Below are 15,349 nucleotides of genomic sequence, written 5' to 3'. Positions count from 1 at the left end.
GCTAATTACCACCCCATTAGTCTACTCTCAACCATCAGTAAAGCAATGGAAGGGATTATCAACTGTGCTGTCAAGCACCACTTTCTTAGCAATAACCTGCTTACTGATGCTGTTTGGATTCTGCCAGGGTCACTCAGCTCCAGACATTACAACTTTGATCCAAACATGGACCAAAGAGTTGAATTCCAGAGGTGAGAGTGATTGTCCTCGACACCAAGGCAGCATTTGATCGAGTATGGCATCAAGGAACCCCTAGCAAAACTGGAGTCAATGGGAATTAGGTGGAAGGCGCACCATTGTTTACAGGCACAAAGGGAAGATGCTTGTGATTATTGGAGGTCAGTCATCTCTTTAGCTCCAGGACATCATTGCAGGAGTCCCTCAGAATAGTGTCCTAAACCCAGTCATCTTCAGTTGCTTCATCAATGACCTTCCTTCCATCTTAAGGTCAGAAGGGGGATGTTTGCTGATGATTGCACAGTGCTCAGTACCATTCGCGATTCCTCACACACTGAAGCAGTCCACGTTCAAATGTATCCAAGATCTGGACATTATCCAGGCTTGGGCTTAAAGTGTCAAATATCATTCACCCCACACAACTGCCAGGCATCATCTCCAAGAGAGAATCTAACCATTACCCCATGACATTTAATAGCAGTACCATCATTAAATCCCCACTATCAACATCCTGGGGGCTTACCCTTGACCAGAAATGGAACTGAACTAGCTATTTAAGCACTGTGGCTACAAGGGAACGTCAGAGGCTAGGAATCCTGCAGTGAGTAACACACTTCATGACTCCCCGAAGCCTGTCCAACATCTTCAAGGCTCAGGTCACGTGTGTGATGGAATACTCTCCACTTGCCTGGGTGAATGCAGCTCCAACAACACTCTAGAAGCTTAACATGCAGGACAAAGCAGCCCGCTTGATTAACACCCGATCCACAAACATCCACTTCCTCCACCACCATATGCACCATATACAAGGTACATTGCAGGAACTCCCAAGGCTTCTACGGCAGCACCTTCCAAACTCACAAACACCAGAAGAACAAAGGCAGCAGACACAAATATCACCACCTGGAAGTTGTCCTCTAAGCCACTTACCCTCCTGACTCGGAAATATATTGGCCGTTCTTTCAGTTGCTGGGTCAAAAAGTTGGAACTCCCTCCCAAATAACACTTTTGGTGTATCTACACGACGTAGACTGCAGCAGTTCAAAAAGGCAGCTCTCCACCACCTTCTCAAAGGCAATTAGGGATTGGCAATAAATTCTGGTCTCGCCAGCAATGCCCACACCCTCTGAATAAGAAAGCATTTCATAGATTTCATAGAATTTACAGTGCAGGAGGCCATTGGGCCCATCGGGTCTGCACTAGCTCTTGGAAAGAGCACCCCACTTAAGTCCACACTTCCAACCTATCCCGGTAACCCTGTAATCCAACCCAACCTTTTTGGACACCAAGGGCAATTTAGCATGACCAATTCACCTAATCGCGGGGTGGGGCCTCCATGGGGTCCAGGCCCGCGATCGGGGACTTCCGATCGGCCAGCAGCCGCGATCTGGAGGGGGGCTACCTCCTTTCGCGCAGGCCCGCTGTTCGGTCCCCGACTTGTTGCTCCGCGCCGACGGCAACTACGCGCATGCGCTGGCGCGGAGATGGTCGTGGCACGCATGCGCGGACCCCTGCCGGCCATGGTTCGCATGCACGGACATGCGGCGGCCAGCCTTTCGGTGCCGGAGAAGCGCACAGCACTCCGGCACCGTGCTAGCCCCCTAAAAAACGGAGAATTGCTAGGCCAGGAGGCCCGTTGACACCGGCGTACACCACTCCAGTGTTTACGCTGACTTCAACGAAAGGCAGCCCTCCACCTTATCTGTCTATGTTCTTAGAAGAAATCCATCAAGATAACATTTACACTTGCCATCGAACCCCTGCATTGCAGAAGGAGGCTGCTTGGCCCACTGAGATGCACCAACCCTCCAAAAGAGCAATCTACCCAGTCCCACGCTTCAGCCCCGTAACCCCACCTAACCTTTGGATACTAAGGGACAATTTAGCATGGCCAATCCATCTGACTTCCACACCTTTGGACTATGGGAGGAAACTGAAGTACCTGGCAGAAACCCTCTGTAGACACAGGGAGAATGTGCAAACTCCACACAGTCACCCAAGGTGGGAATTGAACCTGAGTCGCTGGCAGCCGTGCTAACCACTGTGCCACCATGTCGTCCTTGTCAAGAATCATTGAATTTCGAAAGTCTTTTTATGCCTGGGAATGTGTCCCATTCTCCTTGTGAGGTAAGACAAAAATGGTAGAAATCCATAAGTCACGTGACTGCCTCAGAAGTCTTTAACTTACAATCCATTTTAAAAAAATGTAATAAGGAAAACACTGCTGATGCAGGAATCTGAGACATGAATAACACAGACTCAAAGCGTTAACTCTATTTTCTCTCCCTCCAGATTCTGCCGACCTGCTGAGTTTTTCCAGCATCCTCTGTTCGTTTAAAAATGTAATCTTTCAAATGTTTATTCTGAAAATTGGTAATACAGGCAATCCTGCACATCATAACAAATTTAATATTAGTGGGTTATTTTCGTTATTTAAGCAAAAATATATTTTTCTTTAACTTTTGAAAGGATACTTTTTATCCCATCCACATTGGAAGGCACAAGAACTGCCTGTTGAATTAAATGAAAAGGAACAGTTATTCATGCATCTTCCCTATGTTTCTGCATCATTCCCTATACGAAGGCCAACATTATTATGTTTTGAGATAGTGTTTCTTAGTCAAGTAGTTTTCTGAGGTCTGTTGCCATGAGTTCTTATCCCTAATTCCACCCGGGAAATGTTAAATTATCACCCAGTGCTGCACACATTCTTGTGTGTCTTCGCACGGTACTTCGATAGTGAGATTGTGGATTTTACTCAGTCATCATTTGTTTTAGTCACACACTTCATAAGAAATGGGACATAATCTAAACTGGATTTGCTGTTCTATGCTGCTGCAATGTCACTGGCAAAGCTCATCACATTGGAATTGGAAGATTTGAGTGTCAGGTCCCCCTCAAACATGAAATTTTATCGAATGGCTCTGACAGTATTGGGATTGAAGCAAATCGTAAAAATCCCAAACCCCGCTGCGTACACAAGATACAGAGGGCAAAACATCTTCCAATCACAGAATTTTGATTATTTGGTAAAAAAGGTGACCCATTTAATGAAGAAATCGAGGTGTTAATTAAACTAATAAAGTAAAAATTAAACCACGTTCTGCAATATTTGAAATAGTGCCAAGAAGCAAGTTAACAACATGACACAGAAGCACATGAACTCATAAAAAAACTTGAATGCTTTACTGGTGGAAGAAAGGCAAACACTTGTAAGAAGCCAGACATTAAACAAAATGGCCCTCAAGGATTCACGTACAATTAAAAATATTAATAAGATACACATAAAAAAATGCTTTTGTAGAAAACAATGAACAGTGAGCAACAGACACATGGTACATGTCTTTCAAACAGCAAACACATAGATACACAGCCACACAGACATAGGCCAGCCATCTTTAGAACACAAGGAGTTGGATTCAGAGATAATTCCCCTTAAATGTTGTGACAAAGACACTCCTTACTACTAATAAATTATATGGGATTGTAAGTATAAGCTTCTTCAAATCAATATTTGATTGAATATCCAAATTGTTTCTTAAGGTGTATTTAAAATTGTACATTGTTTGAATGTAGAATTGCCATGTTATAATTATCTTTAATGACCATGTATTCTATGATACAGTATTCATTACTACAATGTAATCTATAATTGATTCTTATAATAAATATTCGCCAGCAACAATAAGAATTGTAGTTTCATACTTTACTCTCACGCGCACACAAATAGATGACAATATCCCAGAATACAGAAGTAAGGATTCTAAATGCTGATATCGATAAACTTGACAAGAGTTTTCTGTCTTTTCATTTACCTGCAGATATATTCTATCCCGAGATATTTTTCTAGGAGGGAGGACCATAAGATACGAGTATAATTAGGCCAGGGGTGGGCAAACTGCGGCCCGCCAAAGGTCTTTATGTGGTCCACCAAGATCAAGTCATAAAATAAATAAATAAAAATAAAAGGTTAATGGGGGGTGGGGGGGCTGTTGGGTTACTGGTATAGGGTGGATACGTTGACTTGAGTAGGGTGATCATTGCTCGGCACAACATGTGTTTCATGTGAAGTTTCTACTTTAAAATATTAATTAATAAAAATTAATTGCTTTTTTCTTTAAACTGAGTTACTTTGTTTTTCAAATAAATGTGTTTCATGTAAAGTTTCTACTTTAAAATATTAATTAATAAAAATTAATTGCTTTCTTTTTCTTTAAAAACCTTTTATTTTGGCTATTTTAAATATTAATTATTTTACTTAATATACTATGCGGCCCTTTAAAATTGTGAATTTCTGAATGTGGCCCTTGCACGGAAAAGTTTGCCCACCCCTGAATTAGGCCATTCAGCCCATCGAGAAAGAGCGCAACACAGGTGGTAGATGCTGGGAGAGGCCTCTTGCAGCTTCCTGGCAGCCTTGCGAGGGGTGTTGAAATCAGAATCCCACCCAAAAGGGGCATTCCCAAACGGCACATGCCTACGTAGGTTTTAAACCTACATAGGCAGGGTTACCTAGGATCTACCGGACTCCCATGATCTACTAGCTTCCCCAGTGAGGCTGCAGCCAGGCGCCATTCAGTACTGGTCCACACAAATGTGGACCAGGCGGAACCGGACCGGGGGTCTCCCAGGCTATTGGATGCTCCAGGGTGGCAAGGGATAGTGCAGGGTGGCTCCCTGGCCCGCCGCAGAATGGGGCACCTTGGCACTGCCCAGTTGCACCTTGCATTGCCTCCCTGGCACTGCCAAGGTGCCCAGGTGGCACTGCCAAGCCAGCAGGAATTACTGCCAGAATGGCAATGCAAGGGTGCCTTGCTGCCATTGCCAAGAGTGAGAGCCCGAGGGGAGCCATAGCAGTGGGGAACTCACTGGCAGAGCCGGCGGAAAGCTCCCTGAAAAACCCACCACAAATAAACTTAAAAATGTTTCTGCTGAATTCTACCCCTATTCTCTCCTAGCAGTGGAAACATTTTCTCCACGTCTACTCTTTCTAGGCCTATTCTGTAAGTATTCTGTAAGTTTCAATGAGGACATATAATTTCAGATCCCAGTTTATAGCTGCTATCACCTTTAGTGATCTGAAAATACTCTTAGTTTTAAGCGAACAATAAGTTTGACTGGGTAGGCTTACCTTGCCGGGAGATAATGATCATAGAACTATTAACAATTCACTATCCTGCTTTACAATTATGTTTGATAGTTATTAAAGAAACTACAAAGTCATCACAGCTAATTACATGGTAAGAGAGCAATTTGAAAATTCTTTGTTTTCTATTTAGTATGGGTTCTATTGGATAAGCATATGGATGATAATGGCATAGTGTAGGTTAGGTGGCCTTTAGTTTTTGACTTCCCATGTCGGTGCAACATCGTGGGTCGAAGTGCCTGTACTGCGCTGTATCGTTCTATGTTCTACACAATAGTTGCCCAAGATCCTAGCTTTGTGTCCCTTCTTGTCATTAAATAATTTTCCTGCACATCACACTTTTGTAGCATAACAATTCCTACAACAAAACTGCAGAATAATAACTACTGTATAATTGACCTATATAACCCAGCACAGTAGCACATTAGGATAGCACTGTGGCTTCACAGCGCCAGGGTCCTAGGTTCAATTCCCCACTGGGTCACTGTGCGGAGTCTGCATTTTCTCCCCGTGTCTGCATGGGTTTTCTCCGGGTGCTCCGGTTTCCTCCCACAGTCCAAAGACGTGCAGGTTAGGTGGACTGGCCATGATAAATTGCCCTTAGTGACCAAAAAGGTTAGGAGGGGTTATTGGGTTACGGGGATAGGGTGGAAGTGAGGGCTTAAGTGGAAGGTGCAGGGTCGATGGGCCGAATGGCCTCCTTCTGTACTGTATGTTCTATAACCCCTAAATCTTTTTAGGTGATATTTGTGCACTTGGATATGAAAATTGCACGCGACAGGCTGATATCAGCAGTAGATCTTTTCCTGTCCATCGTTTCCGTATTTTCATATGCTTATTTCCTGTTTCTCTGTCCCTTGTTTTTTTCTGTTGATAAATGCTTGAAGACTAATTTGGTAGATCCTTAAATCTGGTACATACAGTAGAATTGCAAGCACAGTTCACTCGATTGCCATCTTCCTCAGTGTAGCACAGATCACCCGCAATGCAGCCTTTAGAGGTAGAGAGCTAAAAAAGAGAGAACTTTTAACATTTTCTGAGAGGAACATTTACATTTCAATAGCACCCACCATGATCTCAAAATGTCCCAAAACACTTCAGAATCAACAAGTCTGTCTGAAACATAATCACTCATGTGATTCAGGAAACATGACAGTTAATACACACATAGCAAGGTCCCACAAATAGCAATGTGATAATCATCAAACAATTTATTATAAAATGCCATTTATACAAGCTGTATTCCTATATTTCTTTACTTCTGAGTCAAAAGCTGAGGGAAACAGTACTTCTCGGAGGTTTATTTTTTAAAATTTAGAGTACCCAATTCTTTTTTCCCCAATTAAGGGACAATTTAGCGTGGCCAATCCACCTACGCTGCACATCTTTGGGTTGTAAGGGTGAGATCCATGCAGACACGGGGACAATGTGCAAATTCCACACGGACAGTGACCCTGGGCCGGGATCCAACCCACGAGACAACAGTGCTAACCAATGCACCACTGTGCTGCCCCTTCCTCTGAGGTGTACTTGTATATTAGTGTACTCTTAAGCTTGAATATCCCTCGGATAGCTGAATACCAAAGACCTTCTGGCCACTGGGTAATGGCCTTCTGAGTGTCCATATCTCCGTTACAGGACTTTTGCAAATGAGATGTGAAGATGGCAACTATTGACACTGACAATTGGTAGTCACTAAAAGCCTTGACCTTTGTTTGGGGGGACATTGAGAGAATTGAGCAAGAATGAGAAACTCGCTGGCTGAGAAGAGGGCATGGAGAAAATAGAGTCAACAAATTGTCACCTTCTCAGCCCACTGTCTTCCTCTGCAGCAGAGACTAATCAAAGCAGGCAGGGTGGGCCTCCTGAGGCACATCAGGAAAAAAGATACGCAAAGTTTAAAAAAAAATGTTTTCCTTGGATTTTCCCATCTTACATTCAACAATTCATGAATTACAAATTACAAAACCGCGCCAAACAGAAAAGAAAAAAAAATAACCAACAGAGATATTCACAAGCAATTGTCTTCCCTACAACTGAGACCATGACACCCCTTTTGACGGCATCGATCCCCAATATGGCCAGAGTATTTACAAGTGTCTATTTACAGTGTAGTTTGGGCCTTAGCTTGCCCTCGAACCAGCCCCCTGCGGCTTTTGTTCTCTTTGCGTGCCTTTGACCCACCCTCTCCCCTCCCCCACTGTCCCCTTCCCACTCCCCAACTTTCCTTTTCCTCTCTGTCCAGTGGCTCCTCCCACCCTCCCTCTTGCTCTACTGGTTGCTGGCCATAAACAGGTCTTGAAACAAGTTGGTGAATGGCTTCGACATCCTGTGGAAGTTCTCTTCTGACCCATGGATGGGAAACTTTGTTTTCTCCAGCCTGAGAAATTCCGCCTGGTTGCCTTGGGTGGTGCTGCTGTTCGTCAGCCGAGTACGGCGGGTGATCTGGGAGGCAAAGGCTAGGGCTTTGGCACACCTCCCCATGGAGAGGTCTGGCTAATCTAATACCCCGAAGACTGCCACCTTTGGGCATGGCTCCCACCTCAATCCCGCAATCCTGGACATGGCCTCAAAAAGAAGGTCATTCAGTACCTGACAAGTCTGGAGCAGGCCCAGAACATGTGGGTGTGGTTGGCTGGACCTCCCTGGCACCATTCGCATTTGTCCTCCACCTCCGGAAAGAACCGACTCATTCGACTTCTGGTTAGATGCACTCTGTGCATCACCTTTAGCTGCGTTAGGCTTAGCCCTGTGGACGGGGAGGTGTTGTTTGCCCTGTGCAGTGCTTCGATCCAGAGTCCTCCCCCTATCTCTGTGCCTAGTTACTCCTCCCATCTTTCCCTTGTCTCGTCCAGGGGAAAGCGCACCTCCTCCAACAGTCGCCCGTACAAGTCCACACAGCTTCCCTTCCCTAGGTCGCCTGTGTCCAGCAATTCTTCTTCTAATGAGTATTGTTATCCTGGTATTTGCGGATACGTTGTTACTTCCTTCTGGAGGAAATTTTTGACCTAAAGATATCACAGGTAATTTTGTCTTGGTAACGGGTCCGCTCCGTGAGCTTCCCCAGGGTCGCTACTCTATCGTCTGTGTGCATGTCCCTACTGGTCAGAGTCCCCTTGTCCTGTCTCCATCTTTTGATGGTGGCGTCCATTATTGTGGGATGAACCCGTGGTTGTTGCAAATGGGGGCCATGGTGGACATTTCGGTTAGGCCAAACTATTGCCTCATTTTGTACCACATCGGGAGCGTGGCTACTACCACTGGGCTCCTTGAATATTTGGCCGGTGGGGGATGGGAGAGCAACCGTGCTAGGGCTTGGAGGGATGTCCCTAAGCAGGAATTCTCTTCCAACTTTACTCACTCTGCTCCTGGTTCCTTAACCCATCCCTGTACTGTTTCTGCGGTGGCCGCCCAATGGAAGAACTGTAAGTTCAAGAGGGCCAGGCCTCTCATGTGTGGTGATAACCACTGTAGATAAGTGTACTTGCAGTAGGGGGATGTATGCCTGTACCTGTAATACAGGTTCCTCCGGTAAGCCTCTGCCAGCTAGCTCCGCCCACAGGGAGCTTGTGTATAAATATACGTGAGTCACTGAGATCCTATTCTACAGTTGCAGCCGGAGGAATAGCATCACACAGCAATAAAGCCTCGATTGTACATGTCTCTCGTCTTTGTGTGCAATTGTTAGCGCCACATCATGTTTCTTCTCCTTTGTAGGATGTTATTTTGGATCTTCGGGCTCTTCCCCCCACCCCCTCCTCCCCCATCTTCCCCACACAAACACTGTGATTAGTTTGTCGCCTGTGTTGAAAAAGTCCTTGAGGATGTAGATCTGAACAGGAAGAAGAACCTGGGCAACACATTCATTTTGATTATCTGTATTTTCCCTGCAAGGGAGACTGGGAATGGGCCTCACCTCTGCAGTTCCTTTTTGACTTCATCCACCAGACTCGTCAGGCTCCATTTGTGGATCCGTGTCAGGTCGTGGGCTATTTGGATCCCCAGGTAACGGAATTTGGTCGTGCTTGCTTAAAAAGCAGTCCCCGTAGCTCTGTCCCTCCCCACTGTAGGTTTGCAGGGAAGATCTCGTTCTTGCCTAGGTTAGGTTTGTAACCTGAAAAGGCACTGAACTCCTTCAGGAGTTTCATTATCCCTTCCATGATGGCCTGGGAATTTGAGATGTAGAGGAGCAGGTTATCTGCATAGAGTTGCGGTATTGTGTGAAGCAAATAATGGCATGATGGGTGTAGCGCTAACAATTATACTCAAAGCCGAGAGACTAGTACAATAGAGGCTTTATTGTTGTACGATGTTGTCCCTCCATCTGCAACAGTAGACTAAGGGTCTGAGCTGCTCTCATACATTTATACATAAGCTCCCTGTGGGCGGAACTAGCCGGCAGGGGCTTACCGGAGGAACCTGTATTACAGGTACAGGCATACATCCCCCTACTGCAGTACACATAACTACAGTGGTTATCTCACCACATTCACCCCCTGTAAAAAATGAGTCCGGCGGGGGTGACATGTAACTCTAATACAAAGGATGCTATTTACAAGAGGGTCCAACAAGGAAAATCAAGAGTCCATCCGGTTAGCAGGTTACAGGTTGAGCCGAATCGGTGGTCGAACGTTCCGCTGTGATCGGCGTAGCTGTGGTGGTGATGTCGGCACAGGCGGTGATGGCAACGATGGTGCAGGTGTTGGCGGTGGCTGCTGGCGGGATGACTCCGAGAGCGAGCCGAAATCTTCCATGTTCTCCAGTGTGGGCAGGGGGATGAGGGATGGACCTGATGGGGACGAATAGGGGGGCGCTGGGGTTGGCGCGGGAAGGGGTGTGGGCATGGGATCGGCACCTGAGGGAGCCAGGTCCCGGAGCGAGACTGTGTCCTGGCGGCCATCGGGGAACTCCACGTAGGCATACTGAGGGTTGGCGTGGAGAAGGCGTACTTTGTCCACCAGGGGTTCCGCCTTGTGGTGCCGTACATGCCTACGGAGAAGGACTGGGCCCGGAGTCGTGAGCCACGTTGGGAGTGACACCCCTGATGTGGACTTCCTGGGGAAGGCAAAAACACGTTCATGGGGTGTACTGTTCGTTGCGGTACACAGTAGCGACCGAATGGAATGGAGCGCATCAGGGAGAGCGGCTGGGAGGTTCCTGGACCGTAGGGCCAGCTGGACGGCCCTCCATACCGTCCCGTTCTCCCTCTCTACCTGCCCGTTACCCCGGGGGTTGTAGCTGGTCGTCCTGCTGGAGGCGATACCCCTGCTGAGCAGGAATTGACGCAGCTCATCGCTCATGAACGAGGATCCCCTGTCGCTGTGGATGTAGTCAGGGAAACCGAACAGGGCGAAAATGGAATCCAGGGCCTTGATGACGGTGGCAGACGTCATATCTGGGCATGGGATGGCGAATGGGAACCTAGAAAATTCATCGACCACACTAAGGATGTAGGTGTTGCGGTCGGTAGAGGGAAGGGGCCCTTTGAAGTCCACGCTGAGGCGTTCAAAGGGGCGGGACGCTTTTACCAGCCGCGCGCGATCTGGCCGGTAGAAGTGCAGCTTGCACTCCGCACAGATCTGGCAGTCTCTGGCGACTGTCCGTACTTCCTCGACGGAGTAGGGCAGATTGCGAGCTTTGATCAGATGGTACAAGCGAGTGACCCCCGGATGGCAAAGGCTCTCGTGCAAGGCACGGAGCTGGTTCACTTGTGCGCTGGCACATGTACCTCGGGAGAGGGCGTCTGGGGGCTCGTTGAGCTTGCCGGGGCGATACAAGATCTCGTAGTTAAAGGTGGAGAGCTCGATTCTCCACCGCAAGATTTTGTCATTCTTGATCTTGCCCCGCTGCGTGTTGTTGAACATGAAGGCTACCGACCGTTGGTCAGTGAGGAGAGTGAATCTCCTGCCGGCCAGGTAATGCCTCCAGTGCTGCACCGCTTTAACGATTGCCTGGGCCTCCTTTTCAACAGAGGAGTGCCGGATTTCGGAGGCGTGGAGGGTGCGTGAAAAGAATGCCACGGGTCTACCTGCCTGGTTTAGAGTGGCGGCAAGGGCGACATCTGAAGCGTCGCTCTCTACTTGGAAAGGCAGTGTCTCGTCTACTGCGTGCATCCCCGCCCTGGCTATGTCAGATCGAATGCAGGCGAAGGCCTGTTGTGCCTCGGCCGAGAGGGGAAAATGCGTGGACTGGATAAGTGGCCGGGCCTTGTCCGCGTATTGTGGGACCCACTGGGCGTAATAAGAAAAAAACCCAAGGCAGCGTTTGAGGGCCTTGGGGCAGTGGGGGATTGGGAGCTCCATGAGGGGGCGCATGCGGTCGGGATCGGGCCCCAGTAGTCCGTTTTGGACTACGTAGCCAAGGATGGCTAAGCGGTCTGTGCGGAACACGCATTTCTCCTTGTTGTACGTGAGATTAAGGAGAGATGCGGTGTGGAGGAATTTATAAAGGTTGGCAACATGGTCCTGCTGGTCATGGCCGCAGATGGTGACATTGTCGAGGTACGGGAAGGTGGCCTGCAGTCCGTACCGGTCAACCATTCGGTCCATTTCTCGCTGAAATACCGAGACTCCATTCGTGACGCCGAAGGGAACCCTAAGAAATTGGTACAGACGACCGTCTGCCTCGAAGGCAGTGTAGGGACGGTCCGATTTACGGATGGGGAGCTGGTGGTAGGCGGATTTCAGGTCAATAGTAGAGAAGACCCGGTACTGTGCAATCTGATTGACCATATCAGAAATGCGGGGGAGGGGGTACGCGTCGAGCTGCGTGTACCGGTTGATGGTCTGGCTGTAGTCCACGACCATCCTGTGCTTCTCCCCGGTCTTAACCACTACCACCTGGGCTCTCCAAGGGCTGTTGCTGGCCTCGATGATACCCTCCCGAAGCAGCCGCTGGACCTCGGACCTGATGAAGGCCTTGTCCTGGGTGCTGTACCGTCTGCTCCTGGTGGCGACGGGCTTGCAATCTGTGGTCAGATTGGCAAACAGTGAGGGAGGCTCGACCTTGAGGGTCGCGAGGCCGCAAACGGTGAGGGGAGGTAGGGGTCCAACGAATTTGAGGGTGAGGCTCTGGAGATTGCACTGGAAATCCAGGCCTAGTAAGAGTGAAGCGCAGAGGTTGGGGAGAATGTGCAGACGGAAACGGTCGAATTCCACGCCCTGTACAGTAAGTTTAACCAGGCAGAAACCCCGGATCGGGACAGAGTGGGACTCGGAGGCGAGAGAGATCTGCCGGTTGGCGGGATAGACCGCAAGGGAATAGCGCCTTACCGTGTCCGGGTGGACAAAGCTCTCGGTGCTCCCGGAGTCGATGAGGCAGGAGGTCACGTGGCCGTTGACCAGCACCGATGTCGAAGAGGGTGCCAGGTTGCGAGGTCGGGACTGGTCAAGCGTAACGGAGGCGAGCAGCAGTTGATCGGCGGTTGAGTCTGATGAGTCCGACGAGGAGCGGTAGCGACCCATGTCCCGTGGCCCCATCCCAGGGAGAGGACAAAATGGCGGCATCTGGAGACAAGATGGCGGCATCTGCAGTACCTGTGGGTAAAATGGCGGCGTCCATGGGGCGCACGTTGTGGGGTCGGAACAAAATGGCGGCGCCCATGGAACGCACATGGCGGTGGTGGATGAAGATGGCGGCGCCCATGGAGCGCACGTGGCGGGGGCGGCAAAAGATGGCGGCGCCCACTGATCGCACGTGGGGTCGGGGGAAGCGGACGGCGGGGCCCATTGAGGGAGCGGCTGAGGCGAGGGGACCTGGGGCGCGATAGCGGCGACCATCCGGGACTGACACACCGCTGCAAAGTGGCCTTTCTTGCCACAAGCTTTGCAGGTCGCTGTGCGGGCCGGGCAGCGTTGGCGAGGGTGCTTCTGCTGACCGCAGAAGCAACAGTGGGGACCCCCAGGGGGTGCGGTGCGGCGGGCAGCGCAGGCATAGTGTGCGGGGGTGGCTGCTGGGGGGGCCGTTTGCGGGGTCCACGAGGTGTAGGACGGATGGGCCTGGGGGGCCGTTTGCGGGGTCCACGAGGGGTAGGATGGGTGGGCCGAGTGGCTAGCGGAGTAAGATCGCGCACTACGGGAGGCGGCCGTCATGGAAAGCGCCAGGGCCTTTGCGGCCGCGAGGTCGGGGGCGACCCCTTTCAGCAGTCGTTGCCGGATGGGGTCCGATGCAATGCCTGTAACAAAGGCATCGCGAATGAGTAAATCGGAATGTTCCGTGGCTGTGAGGGCCCGGCAGTCGCAGTCTCGTACCAGAGGTATAAGGGCCCTCCAGAAGTCCTCAATCGACTCACCCGGCTGCTGGACGCGAGTAGAAAGTTGATGCCTCGCAAACAGGGTGTTCGCCGATGGTGAATAGTTCTCCTTGAGCAGTTCCATAGCTGTGGTGTAGTCAGTCGCATCTCGAATTAGCGGAAAGACACTGGAGCTAAGTCTGGAGTACAGGAGTTGCTTTTTCTGAGCCTCCGTCGGGGGAGGGTCCGCTGAAGAGATGTAGGCCTCAAAGACTGCAAGCCAGTGAACAAAGTCTTTTCTGGCGTGAGGCGACTGCGGATCCAGCTGCAGACGGTCAGGCTTGATTCTGATGTCCATAGTGAATGGGAAATCATACAACAATAAATTGTAGTGCTAACAATTATACTCAAAGTCGAGAGACTGGTTCAATAGAGGCTTTATTGTTGTACGATGTTGTCCCTCCATCTGCAACTGAAGACGAAGGGTCTGAGCAGCTCTCATACATTTATACATAAGCTCCCTGTGGGCGTAGCTAGCCGGCAGGGGCTTACCGGAGGAACCTGTATTACAGGTACAGGCATACATCCCCCTACTGCAGTACACATAACTACAGTGGTTATCTCACCACAATGGGAAAAGTAGTCAAGTTTTCTTGGTACAAGTGAATTTAAACTGATTTTCATATAACCTAAGGCACAGAATACACAGAGACAGCATGTCCTGAGAACTGGGTGACTCTGAGAGTCTAGATAAGGCTTGTTCGTCATGAACCTAGAAGCAGTCTCAATACATAACAAGCTGAACAACTGTCTCTTCCTGTTCGTAAACAAATTTGTCCCTTTCTTAAAACAAAGACAAGATAATGATATGAAACTCCAGTCCCCTAAAGGTCAGCAAGGTGATGCCATTGTAACGATTATTACTTATGTTTTACTTTCGATCAAATTCCTGACCAAGTTGTATTCATGTTATCTTGATCCTATAATGTATAAGAATCGCCTTCTTTTTCTGTAATATCGCAGACTTGGGACGGACTCAGCAGTTTGTAATTGACTGCCTTCCGACTTCAAGTTTCTGCCATTTCTGCTAGCAGTTCTAATTAGTGAATAAAGTTCAGTTTTGCTTACCTAATGAATGCTGTTTGAATTTCTCTATCACAGTCAAGAAGCGGGGAAAATATTGAATACGACAGAGTGAAACTCTATGCTTTCTGTCCGTCCCTTTGGATATAGCTCCACCCCTTCGCCGTTCTGAGGGTAATCGCCAGTTGCTTGATAATGGGCATACTTGCCTCGTGCCTCCATGCAGCCAGAGGTATCCAGAGCAGGTGGTGTTTGTCCGTCTGCTGGCCATAGGAGCGCTGTACAATAGCTCCACCCAGGAGGTGAACCCTGGCCCAAACCAAACAGTTCCAGTACCTCTATGATGTACTTCCAATCGACTCTAGCAAAGGAACTTTCTGCATCCAGAGAGATGATCACCTCTGGTGTTCGCTTCCCGGATGGGGTCATTATCACATTCAGCAGGCGCCTGCCCTTGACAAAGCCCATCTGGTCCTCCGTGACTACCTCTGGCATGCAGTTCTCCAGCTGCCTTACCAAAGCCTTTGCCAGGCTCATTGTGTCTGCATTGAGTAGTAAGATGGGCCTGTAGGACCTGCACTCAGCTGGGTCTTTGTCCTTTTTGGGTATTAGTGATATTGAGGTTTGTGCCCTTACTAACGAGCCTGCGAACATCTCCCTCAAGTGTTGGGTCAATGCTGGTTCAAATCTTTTGTAGAAGTTTGCCGGGAATC

General features: G+C 49.0%; 1 protein-coding gene across 4 annotated transcripts in view; it reads right to left on the bottom strand.

Moving 5' to 3' along the window:
- spo11 (SPO11 initiator of meiotic double stranded breaks) overlaps positions 1-15,349 on the bottom strand; it is a 109,695-nt gene that overhangs the window by 46,244 nt on the left and 48,102 nt on the right. For 3 of the 4 annotated variants that reach the window (XM_038802924.1, XM_038802926.1, XM_038802927.1), the window contains exons 6-7: positions 6,245-6,331; positions 2,652-2,688 (exon numbers count right to left, since the gene is read on the bottom strand). In XM_038802924.1, coding sequence (XP_038658852.1) covers positions 2,652-2,688; positions 6,245-6,331 — 124 coding nt within the window. The remainder of the gene's footprint in view (positions 1-2,651; positions 2,689-6,244; positions 6,332-15,349) is intronic. The other variant, XM_038802925.1, reaches the window with a different exon arrangement.

This window comes from Scyliorhinus canicula, chromosome 7, assembly GCF_902713615.1.
Source record: "Scyliorhinus canicula chromosome 7, sScyCan1.1, whole genome shotgun sequence".
NCBI lineage: Eukaryota > Metazoa > Chordata > Chondrichthyes > Carcharhiniformes > Scyliorhinidae > Scyliorhinus > Scyliorhinus canicula.
The sequence above is the reverse complement of the archived record's forward strand: the minus strand, read 5'-3'. Positions and strand labels throughout refer to the sequence as shown.